Source organism: Haliotis asinina, chromosome 7, assembly GCF_037392515.1.
Source record: "Haliotis asinina isolate JCU_RB_2024 chromosome 7, JCU_Hal_asi_v2, whole genome shotgun sequence".
Classification (NCBI taxonomy): Eukaryota; Metazoa; Mollusca; class Gastropoda; order Lepetellida; family Haliotidae; genus Haliotis; species Haliotis asinina.
In genome coordinates, this window is record NC_090286.1 from 8611831 (window position 1) to 8637308 (window position 25478).

The window sequence follows — 25478 nt, forward strand, 5'->3', positions numbered from 1 at the left end:
TGACGCATGCGCAAAGCCAGTGCGGGAAAGAGCAATGTACGAAGTGGGAAGAAGCGAAAAGTGAAACAAAAATGTAATATTAACATATTTGATGATCGTTTATTGATTATTGTCTCGAAATAATGAATGGTCCTAAGCAGTTTCACTTTGTCTGCTGTTGTCATGCAGAAGTGTATCGTAACTTTTCTTGTTTCGTTCGCAACAAGACAGCCTCCCAATCTAGACGTAATATTGTACAGGATGTTTTATGTTATGAATAATATTTTTTCGGACGAACCATTGGACTATTCCGTATGGTTTCTGGCGACAAGTAGTGGATAAAACAGCTATACCAATTGTGACTGATCGTGAGATTTTGTGTTGTTGGTCTGCCAATTCAGAATTGTTCAATTTTCAGTTGCCATGGATTTTGATCAAACTCAAGTCATAGCATTGGAAGAATTTGATGATGACACGGATGAGAATATTTCTCAGTCCCAGAAAACTCCAGTAAGTACATAGACAGCCGAACAATGAAAAAGATGGAAAAAAGTGCATACCCAGTCACTGCCAGATAATATCTTTCACTGTAATGTGTTCATCTATATGATATCAGCATGTTCATGGAAATGAAAGTGATCTTTTCAATAATTTATGAAACTGTCATGTTTTTTGTATCAATGCATTGAAAGTGCAGATCAGGATAGAACATGATTAAAATTACGAAAAGACTTCCGCCTGTATCACCCAAAGTTTTTACGTTGAGGAAACTTTCCTAGACATTCTTTTATAAGTTGGATTTGTGTTGCAGTATTTTAAGATAAATTAAAGAAACGTTAAAAATTCATCATTATCAGATGAGGAATACATATTCAGGTGATATGATTCGACTAGAATGATATCAAGAGGGGATATGGGTGGAAGTCTTACAAAAATACTTCACTGCAGGTAGCTCATTTGAAAGTTGGTTGCCAGAAAGGTGTTCCTGAGAAGTTGTACCCGTTATATGAAGGTGAGGTACACTATCATTACCAGTCTAAGTAAACTTATCCTCAGTACTTTTCATTACACTCCACTACTGACTCTAACAAAACCTTATGGGAGGTCGCGTCAGGTAACCTTTGAGATTGACGAATCAGAACACAGCTTACCAAATCGCGAAATTGCACATTCGCACATACCTTTTGAACTTTTTATCTCTAAAAGGTTCGTAGCTGAATGTTTCGGAATGCTATTTAGCGTACGCTCGCTTCCATGTGATGCACACAGCGTACATACAACTATGACAATGGTGAGTAAACAGTTGCTGAAAATAGTGTTTTGGCAATATTCAAGGATGTTACCTTGCAGAAATATTAGCCCGTGGTAACCATGTCAACAGAAACCCCAAAGAGTATATACTGCAGGTCAAATAACTGTTACATGTGGATTTTTGTTTGTGGAGTGATCTGTGTCAGTGTCCTGAATATTTTGAAAGTCCCTCCGATCCCTAAGTAATATCCATTGTCTGATTGGTTTAATCTATTTAACCATCTTGCGTTTGAATGGACAGTCATTGGTCGCTGAAAGGCTACCTGACGCAACCTTCTACTAGGTTTTGTTAGACTCAGTGGTGGAGTGTAACGAAATACACTGAGACTAAGTTTACTTAGACTGCTATCATTACTCATATGCTCTATCTAGACAATGCTCCATGGGTCTACAGCAATGATGGAACGTGTGGCCCAGTCATTAAATGAACTGTAATTTCTTTTACAGAGTTGTGTCCCTTTAGCATACCAGGACACTGATTATATCGAGTTGATTCATTTCAATTATCTTTATGGGTTTGTCTCCTTCATTCACCCATGGGTTTCACAAAATATCCAATATGTGTATAATTTTTGGATTTTCTTCCAGGTTCAGCTGACAATAGTGACATGGCATCATGTAACATCAAACATTGTTAGCTGATTAAAGCTTACATACAACAACGCATTTTGTCCCGACTGAAATATGTAGAGTCAGGCGTCAAGTAGCTTGAAAAGTGCTTAGCATGGCGTTAGAAAACAAACAAAGCAAACAGATAACTGCTGTTGCCTCAGTTTGAATGAAAAAAAATACAGCCACTCATGTCCACAATATATGCCATTAGCAAATGTACCATATTTTGCCATGACCTATTTATTATCATAATACTGAGATACTTGAAAACTATCAAACTGTAATTTGTTGTTTGTGTTGCTAGGGGAACCCATATTTATGTTTGTTGACAGTGAGAAAATAATATGAGTAAGTGCTGTCTAGCTAATTTTCTTTGTATTTCTAGTAAGAAGCGGTTTGTTGGTCTAATTTAGATGAAAACTCACCTAAACAATTTTCATGAAATCATTGAAATGGGTATAGTTAAGACAGACACAAATGGGTGCAACTATGTAAATCTCTGATTCAAACCCTCAGTCAGTGGATCTTGTCTGCCAAGGGAAACAACTCTATCCTAAATCTATTATACCCTCTGAAAACAAGTATTGTCACTTTTAAGTTTTTGTCATTGTATTAAACATTCCTAAGCAGTTTTTTACTTTTTCAGGAAACAATACTGTTGGCCGACATGAGGATTGCAATGTCTACATTCCTAGTAAGGTAACAATAGCTTTGTTTGTCACCATGGTCGGAAAAATGTCTCATTTTTTTTTAAGATGGCAGACAATGACAAACACAGATGTACCTGAGGTTAGCATGTTTATCTAGTTCCATGAACCTAAAAGTAAAAATGCATTTCATGTGCTTTTTAATTGTTCCCTATAGTATAAACATGTCCAACCTCTATTTTATGTATGTGAAGCAGGACATAGGACTATGGGTAACTGCTGTTGTACCAAACAAATATAACTCCATCAAAATCAACAGACCATCAAATTATTATCATTTTATTTAAAGCATGTATTTAATGTATGGCGTTCTTGAATATTAATTTTGTTTATTCATATCAAATCCTCTAAACAAAATAATATGTTTTGGTGTAATTGTACCTTGCGTCATATGGCCTGTGGCATTGAATAAACGAGTTCGAGTCTGTGGGTCAGCTGGATTATGGTAAACTTGTGAATATGTTGGGACCCAGGCTTTGTCGAAGCAGCATGCGTGTGTTGAGATCCGAGGAGACAGTCACTTGATCTACGACAGTGGAAGCAGGAACAGGACACGACGTGGCATGGTAAATCAGCATTGATGATCATAATGATTATAATATGAATAAAGTAATCACTGTAACCATGGTAACAACTCTGTAGTGATAATTTCATAATTGTTAAGGATTACAGCAAGTACTTGATACTTGTATCGTGACACCAAATGACCACTGCTTCTAATAAGTCAGTGTCTGTGCATTCATATGATAATTTATGTGTTGGTAAAGTCATGTGTTGAGCATATTTCTTTGTGGTTTTCCTACGAATACAGAGTTATCTCCCTTTTCTTTTGTATACTTTTACCTCAAGTATGTTTTTTGATGGTCACAGATGGTTAGATCCGTTAGATTCCAAACATTCTGTTTTTATATATCTATATAATCTAAATGATTGTTTGACTTGTGAAGGCCCTGGGCAGAATAGGCTTTCAGAAACCCAAGTTTGCCTTAAAAGGCTGTGCTTGTCATAAGAGGCGACTAACGGGGTTCAGGTTTGCTGACTTGGTTGACACGTCATTGGTTCCAAATTGCACGATTGATGCTCATGCTGTTAATCACTGGACTGTCTGTCGAGACTCGATTATTTACAGACTGCCGCAATATAGCTGGAATATTGCTGAGTGAGGTGTAAAACTAAATTCACTCACTATAAGATTGTGTGATAGTACAATTTGGGAAAATGGTGCCAAAGGATGATGTGTTCTTGAGGGCTGAATCATCATTTTCATCATATTGTCATTTGATTTGATGTTTGTGGAGCATCATGTGTGCATGGTGAATGCTTTCCTCATATTTTTCTCATTCCCAAGTGATAACGTGTTTCCTTGTGTGATTTCAGTTGTTTCTGACCCCTAATGTCCGCTATGAGCTTAAACATAATGATGCTCTTGTGTTTGCTGATGTCCATGCGTCATACCTCATCGGCAGTGATGTAAGTGAAAATGTTCTCAATACCTCGACCCATGAAGGTCTGGGTTAGAATAGACCTTCAGCAACCCTTGCTTGCCATAAATGGCAACTTTGCTTGTTGTAAGATGTGACTAATCTGATCGGGTGGTCAGGTTTGCTGACTTGGTTGACACATGTCCTTGCTACCCGTTTGTGCAGATTGATGCTCATGCTGTTGATCACTGGATCATCTGATCCAGACTTGATTAAATACAGACCACTGCCATCTAGCTTGAATATTGCTGAGTGCAACATGAAGGTATACTCACTCACTCACTCACTCACTCACTCACTCACTCACTCACTCACTCACTCACTCACACACTCACTCACACAAACATAAATATAGGGTTACTTTATTTGCATATTAACGTCACTATGTATGACGTTCAAATCTTTCATCATGAAATGTACAATAATCCATAACGTTTGTCAGTACATTTAAGAAATACATTTCGCTCTTCCAGAATGTGGAATGAACTGGATGTTAACCTCTACGTTTGCTATTTTGCACTGAGGGAACCATGTCTACGTTCTCTCTTTAAGGCATAATGACACAGAAAATCACTTGGATAAATTTGACAAATAATATTTGTGTTATTACCGAATTTACGCATCAACAGACAATCAAAGGTGCATCATTGCTGACACTGTAGGGGACTTCATTGTCTGAATCACTCCTTTGTGTCTTTGAAATATTATTATCAATATACTGTTAATTTTGCTCTGAAGCTCAGAGGTGTATACAGAGTGCATACTTTTTATTCCCTAGCATTGTCTTTCATTAAACTTTGCATCCACAAATACCAGGTGGTCAACTGCTATCTCATGCTATTTTGGGAGTTGCTGAACTCCTCAATATTTTCTGCAAGACTTGGCAAAAATATCAAACAGATTTTGAAGTAATGCCTTTTGCTATTTGCAGGTTTGGGGCATTTATGTTTTTCATGATTTCCATCAAACATTTTGGACTTAGTCCTAAGAAATCAAGATGGTCTTTAACAGTTTAAGTAACTGTCAGATGATTTGTTCTTTCAAACTTAATCGGGGCTGGGGGTTTCGTTATCTTCTGAAGACTCTTGTTGTAGATGTAAGTAAGTTAAGCTTGTAAATGAGAGTGTTTGTGTACATGTAGCCATGGTAAATGTTCTAAGGTGTCTCGTGTTGACGACTCGGGTTCTGACACTGGGTCAGAATCGATGCTACAGACTGTCATGGCAACAGACAGTGCAGATGTCAACCCAGTTTTGGACGAGACAGGAAATGATGACATGAGTGATGCCAGCAGCGACATCCTTCAGCCTACGCAGGTTTGTAATAGCCTCCAAACACAGGCCTCTTATTTCCTCTGCCCACTCAACCTGAATCCGCAGTAAGTTTTGTTATTTCTGCACTTCAGTTTCATGAATTCTGCATAAAACAACCAACACTTGCATGACTTAGGCTTTTCACTGATGTAACTCGAATATTGTTCAGTGATATTAAACTTATAGTGCACTCAATACAGTTAAAGTCAGCCACATATACAGACAGACTCTTATAGTATGAACTTTTCTATCTCTAGTTCAGGAGATCAACCAATATGTTAAACTGAGTTGGGTTCACAAATACTCATGGAAACAAACAAGGGAACACCTGAAACTACAAGTGGTCCTTTACTTGTACTTTCAGGTGTTCCCTTATATGTTTTCATGAGTATATATATATATATATATATGAGAAAACTGGATAACTTCCTGGATTTACATTTATGTTTTCTAATACCAACTAAGAATCTCTGTGATGGAATGGAAGTGACACAGTGTGAGTAATGTTTGAAGCCACTTTTAGCAATATTCTAGCAATATCACGGCATGTGATGCCAGAAATGGGCTTCACACATTGAACTCACGTGGGGAATTAAACCTGGTTTTGTGGCCTCATGAGGGAATGCTTTAACCACAAGGCCCTTACTTAGTGTCAGAAGTACTGATACTGTTTTTTTCCTCAGCCTTCCAGTACTGTCCCCTCCTGGACCAGCGGTCGGATGCTGGAGCCCACTCAGAGGTGTGTGACGGAGAGTCCAGGTGAGCAACTCTCTTATCTGATGCCCCAGCCCAGTAACGTTTCCTGGTCAAGATCACTTGACCAGGCAACTGAAAGGTTAAAATATCAGGTGACCTCCTAATCAGGAGCAACTAATCATCTTCTTTGCTTCTCCAGTGCTGAAATGATTCACACTTCTATACAAGGCAATATGTGTTGTAGATCATGTTGCGGGGGATCTAACAGTCGGGGAGACGCCATTGCCAAAGAATAATCAGTCAGGTAGGTGACACTGACGGACATTCCTCTCAGTCATTTCTCTGCATGATTATACTGAAGGAAGTTGCCAGAATGGGACTTAGTTTCCTTTTACTCCTGAAAGCTGGTAAGTTCTGCAATCAGCAAATATTCTAGCTATTTAATGGTAGTCGTTAAATAATTGATGTTGGACTAGACAATCCAGTGATTGATATTACGAGCAACAGTCATTTTTGTCAGGGTTCATTAACGCATTATCAAGCCTGACCCCTTGTCCATGTGCTTCTCTCTTACAGTATGCACAAGTGTTGACAGTCTCATTGGTACCCGGCTGTCTGTCAGAAGCCAAAACTGGTGTGGTTTGTAAGGGCTGGTGATGAATGGACGTGATCAACCCCCTGCTCAAAATATTGATCACTGGATTATCAGTTATTTATAGGCCACCATCGTATAACCATGTGTGGCATTAAACATCAAAGAAGCACAGATCTCCAGCATGTAAAATCTGTAATTGTGCTGCACAGATACATTCACTGCACATCCATTAGTGGCCACAGTATCTGGACTGTCAGAGAAGCATTTTGTGACAGAAGTTCTCAGATTTAAATAATTTTTTGCTTTGACAGCTGACCTTTCAACCCTGGTGCTGCCAGAGTCTGATTCTGAGGATGACAGTGATGGGTCAAAGGCGAACCCCCAGGCAACACTTATGTTTGAAGAAGGTAAGTATAGCCATGGAGAGTCTCCTGCGTATGGAACAAATCTGACAATGTCAATGTATCCATTTGTTTCACAATTATACATCTGTTACAAAATATGTGCCCCAAAATGCTAAACTGTGAGAATGATGAGACAAGCCTAGCTAACTATGTTTATAGGGAGATGTATTTAGCAAAAACAAAACTGAACATATTGATTTGAAATGTAAAACTCAGGTGAGCTTCAGAGTCTTGTTGGGATTTTATTTTGGTGCCATCCAGCAAACCAAGGGAAAATGCCTAAAAAAATAGAAAATAGTGATTTGTGATGCTTCAAATTGGTTTTGAGAGTGTTTTTTTCAAGATGAGCCATGTTTGAATGTTTTCAGAGAAAGACACGTCAGGTGATCAGGATCTGTTGGGGGCGCCAACCCAGGCCTTCATGTTGCATACCGACACAGATGAGGAAGAGGGTAAGTGCTGTTCTGAAGGATTTACTCAATTTGTGTGTTTCTACGGAAGTGTGAGCAAAGTGCTTCTGTCACAAATTTCTGGTGGTTGATTTTGAACTTTTCCATCTCACATGTTGCATTTTATCAAATTGTTCTCAATGGTGAGTGGAAACGAAACATAGAACATGTATTCTTCATGTTCCCAGCCTCAGAACACCTCACCCATACACAACAAAGGAAACCCAATTAGTGTAAGTTCAAATGTTGAAAACACTTAGGAGGAGATGACAATTTCAACCTCTGAAAAAAGCAATAAGAAAGCGATAGGGGTTGTGGGGGTCAAACCCTAAACTTGCTGCATGTTTGTGGAAGAGTTCATTGTGAATGGATGTGTGTGGATGAGGTGCTGCATGTTTATGGAAGAGTTCATTGTGATGAAAGTGTGTGGGTGAAGTGCTGCATGTTTGTGAAAGAGTTCATTGTGACAGGGGTGTGTGTGGGTGAGGCGTAATGAGCCTGGAACTGTATTCATTCTTGGCATCCACAAAGTGGGCCTATGACCGACCTGTCCTTTACATGGACCGTGTTGTAAATATTTTGGTCATGTCTAATTGTCATGACTTGCCAGCCATACAGTATTGGTTTCTAGTATGAGCTCAATTATTATTTCTAACTTCCATTACAGGTAAGAGTTAGTAAGTTTAATTTTACATTGCTTTTAGCAATATTACAGCAATATCATGACAGGGAACACCAGACAATGGCTTCATAAATTGTACCCATGTGGGTAATCAAACCAGGGATTGAGGCATGACAGGCAAACACTTTAACCACTAGCAGTGTAGAAGTATGACCAATTCTGACTGCCCAAGATGGTCTAGCTGTCTGGCAGACGGTCTAAATTTACAGCTAGCCAGCCCAATGGTCTGGTAAAAAGTTTGGAAGTTCTGTATATCTGAGTAAATTCACCTTGGTGTCTGGTCTGGTTAAATCCTTTTTGGGCTGGTAATAATTTACTTGATGTCTGGCTGGGATTTTAACTTCATACACTGCCACTAAACTACTCCACCACACCAAATATGGGTAAGATGAACATGGATGGTTTTGTCTAATGGCACTGCATATGCAGAAATGTAGTATGGCATCAAAGATAATTTGAATTTATGGACATTGTGTGTCTGTGTCTACAGAAGAGGATCCTGCTGACAAGAAGAACCTGATGTGTGCTGCCACCCAGGCTTGTGGCTTGGTAGAGAGTGACCCTGAGGAGGACCCCAAGGTCGACCTGTTTGCCCCGACACTGGCCGTGGTGCAGGACAGCGAGTCTGACTCAGACGGGTCGTGTATCATTGACCTAAATGCCCCAACACAAGCTGTGCTTCAAAATGATGAGGACTGGGATGAAGATGACGAAGACGATGGAGATCGAGAGGTTAAGGTCAGTGTTGCTTATTCTAGGATTAGACAATCACTTCCCAGTAGACAAAATGTCAGACTCTCAGGATGCTTTTTGAGACTAATGTTTTGACCAACAAGTCTTGACGGTCTTTGCTGCTACATTAACCTAAATAAGTACCAGGGCTGTTATTGTCATAATAGTTTGCATGTTTGCTGTTACACACTGTATCCCTGAACGAATTCAGTTCATTCTTCATGGCCGCATGTTTATCAATAAGAGCGTTTTTTACTTGAAACCCTTTAGGATGGTGGTGTAGCCTCGTGGTTAAAGCATTCACATAACACGCTGAAGACCTGGGTTCAATTCCCCACATGGGTACAATGTGTGATGCCCATTTCTAGTGTTCACTGATGTGGCTGGAGTATTGCTAAAAGCAGCGTAAAACCATACTCACTCAAAATACATCAGCAATGACATGTGGTCCTTTGCCATGTCATCCTGTCAGCCCGAACATTAGGCTTTAAGCGTTAAATTGTGACATTGATAAATAGATTCTTATAAATAATGTTAAAAGTACACATGAACTTCTGCCATGATATTGTATTTGGGAATATTTATGTCCTTATCATTTTTCTTATTACAAATCATATTCACCTCATAGTGTATTTGTTGAAGCCATTAACTATTATCTTTGGAATCTTGAATGATTGTGATTATTCTGTTAATTTATGTGCTCTTTACTGTGTTTTATGCTTTGTTGTTTTTCTTTGAGGTAATTGTACAGAGATTGGGAAAAAGAGCTTTGACAATGGGCCATTTTCAGGATTATTAGCCATTTCTGAATTTAGATTGTGCTACTGTCCTTGTATCAGAAGAAAACTTCAAAATTTTTAGGGGCCATTTTGTATTCTAATGTGCAAAATGGCCCATGGCCCCTGCCTTTCCCAATCCCTGATTGTATCTCTACCTTCAATCTGTTTCAGACGATGGCCTATGAAATGGATGTTGAGAAGGAGAGACTGAAGAAAGGAACAAAGTCTGAGAAAACAAAATCTTCAGGCCGAGTGTGTGCTCCAACCCTTGCCTATGACATTGACATAGGAGAATCCAAAAAGCCTACAAAGATTCCTGAGAGTGGTGCCACTGTTGCATATGATATGGACACAAGTGGAGGGTCCAGGAAGTCCTCGAGGAGAGGTCGTGTCAGTGAACCGACAGTTGCATATGACCTGGAGGAGGAACTCAAACAAGCCAAGAAAGATGACTCGGGTGGGTCTGGTTCGACTCAGAGCTTCGTAGTTCAGGAGGAGAAGTCTCTTGAGACAGAGGATCCTGACGATGGTGGATTGGTTCCAACTCAGGTGTTTGAGGTGGAGGAGGAAGAGAAGGATGAGGATGAGGATGTAAGTCATCTGTTAATGACATCGACACTGGCATGTGACATGGAGGAGGAGGACGAGGAGGAGGAGGAGGTCTCCAAAGTATCTTTGGGTGAAAAGGAGGCAGTACAGCCAGCTGGGGATGAGGATGCCACTCAGGTGTTTGAAGAAGGGCAAGTAGCAACACCCCAAACTGGAAGAAAGATGAAAACAGATAAGAACCAGAATGAGGATGCTACGCAGGTGTTTGGAGACGATGCTACTGTTGCTATTAGCGAACCTTCTGAACAGGAAAAGTCCAATGAAAAATGTAATGAGGCTACACAAGTGTTTGGCGATGATGCAACTTTAGCTGTTAATGAACCATCGCCTAAACAGAAAAAGTCCAGGAAACAGCCAGAAAGTGATGCTACGCAAGTCTTAAGTGATGAGACTCAAGTGTTTGGCGATGATGCCACTCTAGCTGTTACAGAACCATCACCTAAACAGAAAAAGTCCAAGAAGAAATCAGATAATGATGCGACACAAGTGTTGAATGAAGGTGCAACCCAAGTATTTGAAGAGGATGCAGTCCATGGGGAAAGGAAATCCAAACAAGCAGGGGCAGATGATGCTACACTGATGGTGTCTGACAACAATACAACCAGTGAAGATGCCACACAGGTGTTTGAAGAGGCCACTGTTGCAGTGTCGGAAGTCGACGACAAACCAGGAGAAGATGCTACACAGGTGTGTGAAGAGGCCACTTTGGCAGTGTCCGAAGTTGAGGACAAACCAGGAGAAGATGCTACACAGGTGTGTGAAGAGGCCACTGTGGCAGTGTCCGACGTTGAGGACAGGTCAGGGGAAGGTGCAACACAGATGTTTGGTGTTGAGGAACCCACTCTGTTGGTATCGGATGCTGCCAAAAGTGATGCAGATACAGATGCAACTCAGGTCTTTGATTGCGCTACTTTGAAGGTGGAGGAGAAACAGGATCAGAATGAAACCACAGATGACAGTACTCAGGTGTTCGGAGATGCTACAGTTGCCATAGAGGAAGAGCAGGAAATACCCTCAAGGAAAAGAGGTCGTGGGAAGAAATCTGGAAAAGCCAATGTAGAGATGACAGAAGCCGAGGCTACAGTTGCCATAGAGGAAGAGGCAGAGATGCCTGCGAGGAAGAGAGGTCGTGGGAAGAAGGTCCAGTCTTCAGTTGATCAGGATACACCTACTGTCCCTATTGATGTAGATCATGCCACTATGGATGCCACTATGGCTGTGGAGTCTGAACCAGAACCTGTCAGACAGGGCAGAGGAAGAGGTAGGGGAAGGGGCAGGGGGAAGAAGACTGCAGAAGCCATTGGGGAAGACTCACACAGGGTGAGAGGAGGAGTGAAGAGAGGACGAAGAAGCAACGATACTGAAGATGCCACTATGCCTGTAGCTGATGTTGGTCAGGATGCCACTGTCCCAGCTGCTGACATGGAAGATGCTACCATGGCTGTAGACGATGTTGGTCAGGATGCAACTCTTCCAGCTGCTGATGTTGACACATTAACAGATACTGTGCCTGTAGACAAAGGTCAGGACACAACTGTCTCAGTTGATGATGTTGATACAGCTGCAGCAGCTGCCCCTGGTGGTAAAACGAGTGATGACTCTGACTCTGAAGATTCGACTTTGCCAGTGGAGGAAGTGATCAACATGGCTGAGGTGGAGGGCCACGGGACCAGGACATCTGGACGCAAGAACACTGAGGTACTTGGAAACGTGTAGCATGTAGATATGTGTGTAAGACAATTTAGCTGATTGATCCGATAACCATTGTTTCATTGACCTTACACCCTGTGGTATCCTCGTGTATCCATTGTATCTCAATACTGTGTGCTCCATTACATAGTTATCCCATACTGACCTGGGCAATTTTCTTGCCTCAGGTCAAAAGGTCAAGGTCAAGGTCAGCATTCACCTTACATCAAACTTAATTTGTAGGTATTATACTTACAGCCTTGAAACTGTCTATTTACATGTATCATTACTTGTCTGACCAAATCTCTAGTGACGTTCCCTGTCTGTATGAAAGGTCAAGGTCATCTTTGAGGTGGTTGTAAAACATGGTATTATTTACTGCCAGCCACTGCTGAACACTTCTGAGATGTTTGGATGAAGTGCATGGTTGTACTGAAGGACTACTGAATGAAATGCTCTCAAAAGTACAAGCAAACATTTGTAGTTATGACATATTTTGGGAAATGGAAACACTACATATATTTTGTGTCTTGTGTGTATGAATGACTTGCTTTTGCCCACAGAACTAAAGTTTGTATTTGATCCTGAAGTGCAGCCTGCCTCTTACCCAAAGACATAAGATTGTCCTTGCTGTTACCTTGCATAGAGATAAAAATATAAAATGAAGACAGGCCAGCTCAGAGTCTCTTTAATTTGCTTGACTTGCAGATCCAGGCTGTGAAAGTATCTCTCTGGCCTAGCACTAGGATGTAAGTTCAGACACGTATGAGCATCCACAGACGCCTCATTTCTCACCAAATCTCATTGTGTTTGTTCCATATTTTGTCAGAAACCATCAACTGTAGCCAGTCCCAGGAGTAGAGGAAGGCAGACTGCAAAGACCACGAGCTCTGGAGACGGTAATGTGAAACTCCTAACCTCTGTTATAGATTTGTGATTACTTGAGTTTCATCATATTTTTACCTTTAATCTGGTGTGTGAGGTTTACATGGATATCATCCTGTTTGACTAATGTTATTCATGAGTGTCAGTTGTTGAAATGAAGGATGGTAACAAGGAAAACATCTTTTGGGATCAAACATGTAAGGCTGTTTGAGACCCTTCTATATTCTTTTGGGTTTGTTGGTACCAGGTTGTGCATAGGTGGTATGAACAGTTTATATAATGTACCTTTAGTATATATCATGTTCTTTATATATGATGTTAGCTTGTTTTATGTACCATATTGTGTAGGTGATGTACCCTGTGTATATGGTACACCGTGTATATGATGTACCCCATTTATATGATGTTACCATGTTTTATGGACCATGTTCTTTACATGATGGACCCTGTGTATGTGATGGACCTTGAGTACGTGATGGACCCTGTGTGCGTGGTGTATGTGATGGACCCTGTGTACATGATGGACCCTGTGTACGTGATGGACCCTGTGTACGTGATGGACCCTGTGTGCGTGATGGACCCTGTGTACGTGATGGACCCTGTGTGCGTTCAGTACGTGATGGACCCTGTGTACATGATGGACCCTGTGTACGTGATGGACCCTGTGTGCATGATGGACCCTGTGTACGTGACGGACCCTGTGTGCGTTCAGTACGTGATGGACCCTGTGTGCGTGATGGACCCTGTGTACGTGATGGACCCTGTGTGCGTTCAGTACGTGATGGACCCTGTGTACGTGATGGACCCTGTGTGCGTGATGGACCCTGTGTACGTGATGGACCCTGTGTGCGTTCAGTACGTGATGGACCCTGTGTATATGGTGTGCTGTGTATATGATGTACCCCATGTATATGATGTTACTATGTTTTATGTACAATGTTGTGTATACGGTGTACCCTGTGTATATCATGTGCCTTGTAGATGATATACCTGTGTATATGGTGTACCTTTTCTGTACAGGCACTGATGTTTCCGATCTTGAACCTACCCAGTTATATGGCGCAGATGAAGTGGAAGCCACACAGCAGTATGGACTTGATTCAACAGAGGAGGTATGTACATCAGTTGTACAACAGGATTTTACTATGGATACAACACTCAGTACTTTTAACAGATTGAAATCAAATTTTGCCACCTTTGCAGAAATTGTGTCATAGCACTACGTGTTCAAATGGTTAATGTATTCTGAAATGTAGATCTTACAGAACTATTTGTGTGATGCATAGTTTCTTTGTGACTATTAATGTATGTAATGCAGATGGTCCCAGACAGCCACTCCAATGAGAAGGTGCCTTCCCCTATGATTCCCCTGCCTGAGCGGTCCCCCCACAAGTCAGCCCTGGCTAGTCCAAAGAGAAGTCCCTCACCCTCCCCAAAACGAGTCGCGTTTGCTGCTGGGGTAAGTTGTTATAAGTCACAGGAAACAATCTATTGTGATGTGACATCAGTTTCATTAAAATGAAGGAAAGGAATCCGTTATGTGAACTAAAGAGATCTGTATTCACAACTGAACCATTCTGGAAGCTGCTTTTAGACCCTCATTAACAGTTGAACATCCATGGTGTTTCAAAGTAGCAGGACAAGGGTTCAGTAATTTTCAGATGTCTTGCTGATCCACTGAAATATTCACAGGACTTATAAAATAAAATTAAACACACATTTCAGATTTAACATTTGTTATAATTGCCACATAAATTATTAACAAACATAAAATTTATGAACAGCAAACAAGTGTCACATGTTGTCAACAAACAAGTTGTCAGAGCATCAGATGCTATTTGTGAACACTGATATGGTTGATGGAAATTGATAGGGAGTCTTGTTTTCAGGTTGCTGACAATGAGAACAAGACCAAGAAGATGACTGGTCTGGCTCGAGGTCGTGGGAGAGGTAGGAGGAGTCTGGATGTTGCACTGGGTGATGCTGATGTGGCGGGTGCTGATGGTGGTCGAAGGAAGAGTATGCCTGGCAGAGTAGCTGTCGTGGAGAGACTGGAGACCGGACTCGGGCGAGGAAGAGGAAGGAGAAGAGGTGCTGGGGAACAGATCATTGTGAAGGAGGAACCGGTGGCAGAAAATGCTGCAGAAGTGAATATGAAAGAGCTGAAAGTGAGGAGTGTAAGAGGAAAGGAAACTGTGGTGTTGGAGGAGAAGAAAGAGGAGACAATGAAGAGAGGAAGGAAGGAGATTGTGGTGGAAGTCAATGAAGATGAGACTGTTACAAGAGGTAGAGGAAGAAAAGAAGTTGTGGAGAAGAAGGAAGAGGAAAGTGTTACGAGAGGTAGAGGAAGAAAAGGAGTTGTGGTGGAGAAGGAAGAGGAGACTGTTACGAGAGGTCGAGGAAGAAAAGAAGTTGTTGATGAGAAGAAGGAAGAGGAGACTGTTACGAGAGGTAGAGGAAGAAAAGAAGTGGTCGTGGAGAGGGAAGAGGAGACTGTTACAAGAGGTAGAGGAAGAAAAGAAGTTGTGGTGGAGAAGGAAGAGGAGACTGTTACGAGAGGTCGAGGAAGAAAAGAAGTTGTGCTGAAGGAAGATGAGACCAGTAAGACGGGAAGGAAAGAAGTGGTGGAAAAGAAGGAAGAGGAGACTGTTAGGAGAGGTAGAGGAAGGAAAGAAATTGTGCTTGACAAGAATGAAGAGGAAACTGTTAGAAGAGGTAGAGGAAGGAAAGAGGATGAGGTGGAGACAAAGGAAGATCAGACTCCAAAGAGAGGAAGGGCTGAGGTTGTGTTGGTGAACAAGAAAGAGGAGACTGCAAAGAGAGGAAGGAAGGAAGTGGAGATTAAAGAAGAGGAGAATGTGAGAAGAGGTAGAGGACGAAAAGAAGTTGTGGAAAAGAAGGCAGAAGAAACTACGGAGAGACTAAAGAAGGAGGTTGTGGTGGAAAGGAAAGAGGAAACACCTTTAGCAGAGGGCACTCGAAGGAGCAGTGACGTGTCCACTGTTCCTGGAAGGAAAAGCAAGGGAAAGACAAGCCACACAGCTGCAGAGGGAGGAGAAACAACTGACAGTGTAAAGGAAGAACCGGAAAGTGTTGAGACTGAGGAGAAATCCTCTGAGGAATTAAATAAAAGGGGTGTAAAGGGAAGAGGGAGGATGACGTCTCAAGAAGTGACGAATGATCCTGTTAAAGAGGAGACAAATGAATCTGATGTGACAACAAGCACGAGGAGAGGAAGGACAAGGATCTCAACACCTTCTGCACCTCCTGCCGTGTTGAAAAGAAATACTTCTGGTCGTAAGAGTCTTCCTGCAGCTCTTTCCAGCCAAGATGAACCAAAATCCACAAGAAGGGGTCGATCTACTGAGAAGTCTGAGACCATCTCTGAAACTGAGAATCGAAAGTCTCGGACTGGATCAGGAGACAGTGTTAAGTCATCACTTGAGAGTTCTGTTGATGAATCTAAGTCGACTAAAAGAGTTGGTCGTGGGAAAAAGCAAACAGAAGAATTGGAGACTATGTCTAAGAGTGTTTCTCAAACAAAACATGTAGTTAATGAATCACAGGATCTTAATGTGTCAGGTTTCAGTGATAGTGGCAGAGGCAGACGGTCAGACAGACAGTCAGGGGAGATAACTGTTCCTAAAGGAAAGGGTAAGACACTTTCAAAGACATCTAGAAAGGGTTTGATAGAACCAGTAGAAAGTCCAACGAAATCTGATGACGCTGAACTTGAAACTAGAACATCTGTCAGGAAAAGACCTTCAGAAGAAGGTGTAGACCTTCCTTTTGCTAAGAGAGGCAGGAGAGGGGCAAAAGGCAGCATAGAAACTCCAGACAGTGATGTCTCAGAACTGATTCCTTCCAGAAGGAAAAGAGGAAAGGATTCTTCTAGTGCAGAAGAAGCATCTGGTTCTATAACAGAAGACAGTGCTAAGGGAACAGGTGAGAAAGATGAGACGGAAGTGTCTAGTGCTAAGAAAGGTAAGAAGAGTGTGGCGAGGAGGACATTGTCTGCTGGTAGAGGCAGGAATTCAGTGGAAGATCAAGCAGAAAGTAGTCAGGGTACAACCTCTGATGTTGAGAGTACGAATCTCGAAACATCCCGGGCAAGTCGACGTTCCAAGGCTCCTGCTATTGCTCAGGCTCCTGAGATTGGCATGAAGAGGAAGAAAGGAGGCAAAGTCGATGCCAGTCAGGTTGGTGTAACAGTTTGTAGTTTTACACTGCATGAAGCAATATTCCAGTAATGTCTGTCTGTCTGTAAATAATCAAGTTTTGACCAGACTGACCCTTGGTTGACATAATGAGCACAGATTCACACAATTAGGGTATGATGCAGGGGTTAAAAAATCCCATTGCCCGACGCCTGCGACAAGTCAGTTTTCATTTCGGGCAATCAAACAATGGTATTTTACTTCTCTGTGGACTACTAATTTTCACTTATGGTTTCAAACTGCAAATAATCTTGGATTTCTCTTCATATCTGCTCATACCGAAGCTATTAGAGTAAACAGTAACATCACAAATTGCGTAATAAAATCAGAGCAAGTGGAAAATTAGTCAAGACAAGTCACTTTCTTGAAGTCACTTGCCACAGGGCAAGTGGCTTTTCAAATATTTTGAACCCCTGTGATGATAGTATTGATACACATTAAGTCAGTCTCACCACCAATCCTGTATTGTACTTCATACAACAAGTGTTCTTTCAGAAGACCAGTGCTAACCAAAATACCTATGTGGTGTCCTGATTATTCTGCTGCGGTATCGATATACTTTTAGTGTTTGGTCCCTGATCTGTAAGTCAAGGTGAAGGTCATATCAGGATAGTATGTTAGCTGAAAATCTATACAGCGGTAAACATGAACTTTCATCCGTAATCCCAGCAATGATTTATTTCTAGTACATTCTTTTGTATCATTTCTCATTAGAGAAAATAATTTCAAGAAATTGTGGATGACAATCTGTGTCTGACGTTTTAGGATCGATCATGGAAAAAGTTGCTTAAGAAACCATGAAGTAATATTGAGCTATTTTCATGCTTCACACCAAGGGGTTACTAATGGTTGGTGCAACAGTGTAGGCACATTCTTCAGCTACAACTCAGCGCAACCAGGTGTGACTGCCAACATGCATTTCTCAGCTGTACCTCCAGCCATTTGTCACCGCTCAGTGTGAAGCGTGACAACTTTTTCCATAATCAGTCATAAATCGTCAGATTTCAAATCCCTTTGGGTACCGAGGTTTCAGGACCATGTGTCTTATTTATGTTTCTTGCACTTATCCCTACTTCAAGATATTTAATCATTCATCATTCTCATTGGAACCCCAACAGACTGTCATGACTGTTAACTATAATGCTTATGGCTGGCCATTAAGCAGTGTTATGTGAGAGTTGATTGATTCACTAAGCAGGACCAAGAGTCATCTCCAACACCAGCCAAGAAGTCACGGTCATCTGATTCCTCACCACCACGGGGTAAACAGAAGCAGGGGATGGAGATGTCGTCACCGTCGCTGCGTCGCAAGTCCACAGAGCCAAAACCTCGAGTCCTTTTCACTGGCGTAGTTGATGAACAGGGTCAAAAAGTAAGCAGAGCTACTAGGACTGTGTCTTTCATCATTGGTGTTATGCTGTCATGATATGGTTTACATTGAATATTTCAGGTTATGAAAGCCTAAATGTAAATGTTTCAGAGGGTGTAATCATCTGAAAAACCTACATGTGTGTAAATGTTTCAGATTGTGAAGGAATTGGGAGGAGGACTGGCCACATCCATACGTGACTGTACCCACTTGGTCACGGACAAGGTAGATCATAGTTGCTAGAGTCAGACACCATGCATGCCCAGGCTGGTAGAGACCTGTGAAGGTCCCTGGGTGGAATAGGCCTTCAGCAACCCATGCTTGCCATAAAAGGCGACTATGCTTGTCGTAAGAGGCGACTACCGGGATTGGGTGGTCAGGCTCGCTGACTTGGTTGACACATCTTTGGTTCCCAATTGTGCAGATTGATGATCATGCTGTTGATCACTGGATTGTCTTGTCCAGACTTGATTATTCACAGACCGCCGCCATGTAGCTGGAGTATTGCTGAGTGTGGCATAAAACTAAACTAACTCACTCACTCACTCACTCACTCACTCACTCACTCACTCACTCACTCACTCACTCACTCACTCACTCACTCACTCACTCACTCACTCACTCACTCACTCACTCACTCACTCACTCACTCACTCACTCACTCACTCACTCACTCACTCACTCAGACTGGTAGATCCCTTTATGGCTGCTGAGTGGGTGAGGTCCGTGAGTGAGCTTTTAGCAGTATTCCAGCAGCATCACAGTGGTGGACACTGGAAATGAGCTTCATACACCCATTGGGGAATTGAACCCAGGTCTTTGGTGTGGTGAGCGAACGTTTTAACCACTTGACTACCCCACTATTTTTGTACATAGATAGCAAGTTTCGATTTGTGGTATGGTAAAGTGTGTGAAACCCATTTCTGAAGTCCCCCGGTGCAATATTACTGGAATAACAACCTGAATAGAAACCAGCAATGACCTTCACATGATGTACCTATGTAAGGAATCAAACTCAGGTCTTTGACGTGAAGAACAAGCACCTTAACCCCTAGGCTACCCCGACCTCCCCTTGGTGAGACCAATGATACCCTCTGAAAAATAATGCTACAGTGAAATTGCATCACAATGCTTTACAGAATCAATCAAAACACATCACAAATGTCTCTTCCACAGAGGCTGGTTAACTGTACATGTACAAATAAGATATTCTTATGGCTGTTAAAGTCTGAAAAAGCTGGGAGAATGATTTTCTATCATATGATGGATCTCACTGTTGTGTTTTTTTTATTTAAAATATGTCCAAACTTATTCTCAACACTCAGAAATCCTTGAGTTTACATGTTAAGAAATTTAGTATTACAAGACAGGAGGGTAAGATCCTCTCTACTTCCATTGATCATAAGTGCCATATGTCATTTCTATCCTTGATGTTATGTCTGGTCAGGTACGTCGGACCGTCAAGTTTCTGGGTGGTGTTGCTCGTGGAGTGCCCATCGTCACCCTTCACTGGCTCAACAACAGCAAGAGTGCAGGAACATTCCTGGGTGAGAAAGGAATAAATTGATTTAGAATAAACGGATTGAAATGAACTCTGGACCAGGGGCTGCTCAGCCAGTTCTGGTTCCTAGAGGCAAATAAGATAGATCTAAATGACACTAAATGTAAGTCCTGATTGTACAACACAGAGGTTTATTGCCATGAATAAATGATGTTCACATGCATGGTATTTGCACATGCTTTTCAGCAATTTGATGCATGATCCTCGTGCAGGTCCCCCAAGTTAGTGGAAAAATCAATCTTCATTGTAGCCATATGTATATACATAATGTAAAGTGAGTCTTTAACTTTTGATGGGTAGTATACATCTCAGTGAAATAAATGTCAGTCCTTTGTTAACTCAAAGGTACAGTGCTTCAGCCAGGTAAGCACCATTTTGCCCATCCTTGATATCTCCAGGGTATATGTTTCGATAACTCTCCATTACACCCTGGACGCATCTACAGCCCTGCCCGATGAATTTATTACCTCCCTTGGCGGGCTTTTTACCGAATCGGGGAAAACACTGGGAAGTTGAGCAAACCAATCACAACTCACCTAAAAAGGTGAGTTGTGATTGGTAAAAATTATCTAACTGATTAAACTTGGCAGTACAAATGAAAGAGGTAGAAAACGTTTGTGCATGTATTTTTTTCGGACCTTTCAATTTGTCTGCATGATTTCCGCCAAATCTGTGTTGCACTGTGAACAAACCTACTCAGTTGCTACTGCTATCTATATTGACACTGGCAAGCTCGGTTGTAACGGCAGCTTAGCTGATTGACTACTGTGAGAATGCGGAGCCAGCAAAGGAAGGTAATAAAATTATTGAGCCGTAGGTGCATCCCGGGTGTAGTGGAGTCTTATTGGAACGTATACTCTGGAGATACAGAGGATGATGCATTGTGCCATTCACTGTAAAAAATATGCAGTCACACCTTTTTTCAGTGCTAGGACACCCATTGGTGCAACAGTTTAAATAATCCACAGGTCTTCTGTACCATGCTTACCTTGAATGGCAAAAGTCTCAACTGCATTGGCACACATTTTAGTAGTCTATGTGCCAGTTGGCAACACTCAAAAAAGTCCTGGCTGAAGCACTAAAGATAATTTTGCAGTAGTCAGATATTATCTGTAATATCTATAAATGGTGTATCTGAAATATGGTCAGTGGAGTCAACTAGTACAATATAAGGTTATTGTTTTCAACTAGTGATGTCTAGATCTGATTGTGTGTGTTGACCAGATTGCTCCAAGTTCCTGGTGTCGGACACAGCGAAAGAAAAGCAATACAAGTTTTCTCTGAAGAAGTCCTTGGCTAAAGCCGCAGAGGAAAACTTGCTCCAGGGGTACAAAATACACGTCACCAAATCCGTCAGACCAGAGCCCCCACAGATGAAAGGTAAGACACACACTTGTTTGTCCAAGGTGTTACAGGTGACTAAATTAACAGTCCAGAGTTGCAGCCCTTCAGGCATGCCAGAATCCTAGGTTTGAATCCAATATTGGTTGGTTGGGACCATTCCGCTGTCTGTTGTTTTTAACACAATGTACATCTAAGCCTTCTTTACAATATTAATCTGACATATCTATTTCTTGTTTCAGACGTCCTCCTGTGTGCTGGTGCTGAGGTATCAAATATAATAATATATCAAATATAATAACTATAATACTATAATAACTATAACTATAATATAATAACTAATATCAAATTCATACTATTAATCTACAAAGTTTGGATAATCAATAAAAAAGTAAATAATATGCTAAATCTGATGAATAATCTACTCTATGAAATTAAAATACAAATATTAATCATTTGACGATATTTGTGTTTAAATTTAAAAAAAACGCATCAATTTGGTGCATTTCATATTTTTCAGTATATTTCCACCATGCCAAAAAAAGTAGAAGCCAACCTGTTGGTGATGTCGTGCGAGGAGGATAGGTCTCTCTGCCAGGCTGCCATCAAGGCTGGGATCCCCATTGTCTCTGCCGAATTCGTCCTCACAGGCATCCTGAGACAGGAAGTGGATGTAGACAGATATCCTTTTCAGTTATCTTGACATGGGCCTGCTGGGTCTATCTCAACCGGGATGTGGTAGCCTAGTGGTTAAAGTGCTTTTTCGTCCTGTCAAAGGCTTGGGTTCAAATCCCAACATGGTACTATGTGTGAATCCCATTTCGAGTGTCCCCCATTTTTGCTGGAATATTTCTAAAAGCGGCATAAAACCAAACTCACTGATTCACTCTTACCTCAAGCGAGGTATGATAAAATGTCAGCAGTCAACAAGGAACTTAGTTTGTGTAACCTCTATCTTAGTTAGTTGACAGGCCAGAGAGGTAGACTACAAGTCAAAGCGTTCTCTCGTCATGCCTAAAACCTAGGTTCCATTCCTCACATGGGTACAATTAGTGAAGCCCATTTTTGGTGTCTCCGCAGTGATATTACTGGAATATTGGTAAATGCGGCATAAACAAAATGTAGATGTATGGGATAAAGTCTCCTCTGCTGTCTTGTGATCAAAAGATTTTCGCAAAATCTTAACAATCATTCAACAGTAGAGTATTCCTGATAATCTGAAGTATGAATTGGGTCAGAGATTCCCAGATATTTCTTTCAATACTAAAACTATGAGTGTTGTCCTTAACCAGGTCACTTTCAGGTTATTCTCCAGCGAGGTCGGAGGTGGACGAGGGTCAAGGTCAGATGTCGGAGGTGGGCGAGGTGGAGCAAGGTCCAAGTCGAAGAAGTGAAAGAAGACTTTCAATCTCAAATCAAAGGTCCAGCTGTGATCTGTGTGTTTTATCTGGCCAACATGTTTTATGACCTGTGCACTTTTTTACATAAGTAAGTATGTGAGTGGTAAAAAAGCTGTTTGTTATGTGTCTGAATGGAATGAATTTCAACGATGTTGTTGCTACATGTTAAAACCTTTGTGACGTTTTATATGCAGGTGGTTTACTTGATTTTTAAATCCCATTTTTAAAAATATGTCTCTATTCATTGACTTTCACAAAAAATTATCCGTGATGATGGTTGCCTTGGTGCCAGCATATACATCATTGATGTGAACTGTTTTCCACCTGATTGTCTGGTCCAGGCTAAATTATCTACTGGTCACCGCCATGTAGGTGGTATCACCATAGATATCTTATGTTCAACTATTCATTGTTCAACGTGTAGGAATGGTGATGCGTGTGTAGGAATTAATCAAGATTATTCAGACTGCTACCATATACATGTGTAGCTGAAATATTGCTGAGTGTGGCGCTAAACAACAATAATTAATCAAGATGGAACTTTGGTGAATATGGGTTCTGCTCTTGAACATCTGAATATTTGAGTCAAAACTCATTTTGTCATCTCATAAAATTGTAATCAGTAAACATCTTGAACTAAGAAAACATACGGTTTGGCACGGAACATATATTGCTTAAAAGAAGTTAAGGAATAGCCAGTTCTTTATATTACTTTTTATATTACATGTTACTCATATTAGCACACCTTCTTTGATTAGTATACAATCCTGAGCTTCTGTAGCATTCAGAAAAGGCAGCTGTGTATGATGTTATTGACAGTATTATTTTCATTTCCTATTTAAGTTTCAGTTTTAGCTGTAGGTTTTAGTTATATTATGTATTTAAAGTTGGATTAATATTGTTTCTGTGATGCGGAAGCTTTGTTTTCATGAGCGGATTTTCGTATGTTGGGACCCACTTGCACAAAGATGATGTAACTCACTGCAGTATTGACTTAGACTTAAGATGGTCTTAGCACTAAGATTGCTTCGTGCATCTGGGCTCTGATTATATGATGAATGAAATAATATCTCCTGATCATAATCCTGTACAGTAGTGTTAGTTTCTTTCATGAATTATTCACCTTGAATATAATTTCATCCATACTGGTTTGTGTAATAGTGCCATGCATATATTTCAATTACAAAATGTCATCACAAGATAATGTCCAGTCTTAATTATCCTTTGAAACAGATTTCATTAGACAAAATAGCAGTGCAAATTATACATATGGGTCACTGAAAAGCAGACACCAGGTGTTTTCCAAAGGGGGTAAGCACTTTCTGCGTCAAAGGTAGCACCAGCAGATGAGTTTGGATCAAAAGTGTTTGTTGCCTAATGAGACACTGCAGTCCAAGGAGCTGATCCAGGATCTTGCAGATATGTGTGTGTGCGTGCGTGTGCGTGTGCGTGTGCGTGTGTACACATAAATCATAGATCTGCCCTTGAGGACCTCCACTAACAGTTGGGACAAACCAGAGAATCGGGTGATAGAAGTGAAGATTGATTTCAGGTAATGTATTGTTACCATGTGTGACTGCCGGGAAGGGCCAGCTTTCAGCTGATGGAATGATTTGATGTCTTTATGAGTGAGTTTTCTGCTCCACAGGACAATCATGATAGAAACGCCCCTAACTCAACATAAGCATAACAATCATTAACATAGACTTAACAATCACAAACCTGACAATCATGGTGCATCGATCATTTCCAGCTGGACGTGCTCAGTAGAACATTAGAAATTCCTTTGATTCGTAAACCTGTCACTTTTGAGGGAGTTCAGATTTCAACTCCATTTCCTCAAATACCAAACCTGTCACAGTTGAAATGGCGATCCTAACTGGGATCAGCTTATATGGAATATACCTGAATTATATGTGTGTATTTAGCATATTGCAATATGCTTTCATGAGAGTGGATGGACATTTCAAAGTGATTAAACTGTACGGCTGTTGTAAGACTGCTAAAGAGTGTTATCCTAGCGATATAACATCTTAATATAATGGGTCTCAGGTATGCAATCACAGAATAAATTGTTATGACAGTACTGTGGTTGTCTCTTCATAAACTTACACATCAATGACTGTTATACACATGTGGTTAGATCAGTTCTTTGTGAAATTGCCTGGTCCCATTTGGTTGCAAAGTAAATATGTTTATTACTCTTTGGCAGTCATTTGTTAAAATTAATTTGCACCTTAGTCACTGGTTGCTTAATACTCGGATGAAACACTGAAGTCTTGAAGTGTGTTCTGCCTCGATACAAAACCCACCCAGATCAGAGTTCAGCTTCAGTTTATTATGAATTGTTCTGTGGGGGAACAAGCCAGCTCTGGGAGGGTTTTGTATTGAGGCAGAACACATTGTTCTGTGGGGGAACAAGCCTGCTCTGGGAGGGTTTTGTATTGAGGCAGAACACTTTGTTCTGTGGGGGAACAAGCCTGCTCTGGGAGGGTTTCATATTGAGGCAGAACACATTATTCTGTTGGGGGGGAACAGGCCTGCACTGGGTGGGTTTCGTATTGAGGCAGAACACATTGTTCTTTGGGGGAACAAGCCTGCTCTGGGAGGGTTTTGTATTGAGGCAGAAAACATTGTTCTGTAGGGGAACAAGCCTGCTCTGGGAGG

At 41.2% G+C, this 25478-nt stretch overlaps 1 protein-coding gene across 3 annotated transcripts; it reads left to right on the top strand.

Moving 5' to 3' along the window:
• Nucleotides 1–4: 4 nt before the first annotated feature.
• LOC137290641 (mediator of DNA damage checkpoint protein 1-like) lies at nucleotides 5–24015 on the top strand. Of its 3 annotated transcripts, none has more exons than XM_067821715.1 (24): nucleotides 5–73; nucleotides 398–489; nucleotides 928–991; nucleotides 2549–2601; nucleotides 3083–3175; nucleotides 3987–4079; nucleotides 5251–5406; nucleotides 6087–6162; nucleotides 6344–6403; nucleotides 7006–7101; nucleotides 7467–7550; nucleotides 8720–8967; nucleotides 9912–12047; nucleotides 12868–12937; nucleotides 13944–14035; nucleotides 14242–14382; nucleotides 14813–17122; nucleotides 18339–18512; nucleotides 18666–18734; nucleotides 19957–20056; nucleotides 21295–21450; nucleotides 21654–21679; nucleotides 21932–22084; nucleotides 22704–24015. In XM_067821715.1, exons 1-24 carry the CDS (start codon nucleotides 7–9, stop codon nucleotides 22803–22805), a joined length of 6711 nt encoding a protein of 2236 aa, XP_067677816.1. In that variant the 5' UTR covers nucleotides 5–6; the 3' UTR covers nucleotides 22806–24015. The 3 variants fall into 3 exon arrangements, with proteins under 3 accessions (XP_067677816.1, XP_067677814.1, XP_067677815.1); XM_067821713.1 differs by having other exon boundaries at nucleotides 18336–18512; nucleotides 21932–22092; nucleotides 22709–22887; XM_067821714.1 differs by having other exon boundaries at nucleotides 21932–22092; nucleotides 22709–22887.
• The last annotated feature ends 1463 nt before the right edge of the window (nucleotides 24016–25478 follow it).

Bases quoted from the DNA above. Each gene is read 5' to 3' on its own strand.
- LOC137290641 (XM_067821713.1), top strand. From the start codon at position 7: ATGCGCAAAGCCAGTGCGGGAAAGAGCAATGTACGAAGTGGGAAGAAG. The intron at 6,163-6,343 runs GTGAGCAACTCT...TATGTGTTGTAG, and splicing joins GTGTGTGACGGAGAGTCCAG to ATCATGTTGCGGGGGATCTA. The intron at 14,383-14,812 runs GTAAGTTGTTAT...TCTTGTTTTCAG, and splicing joins GAGTCGCGTTTGCTGCTGGG to GTTGCTGACAATGAGAACAA.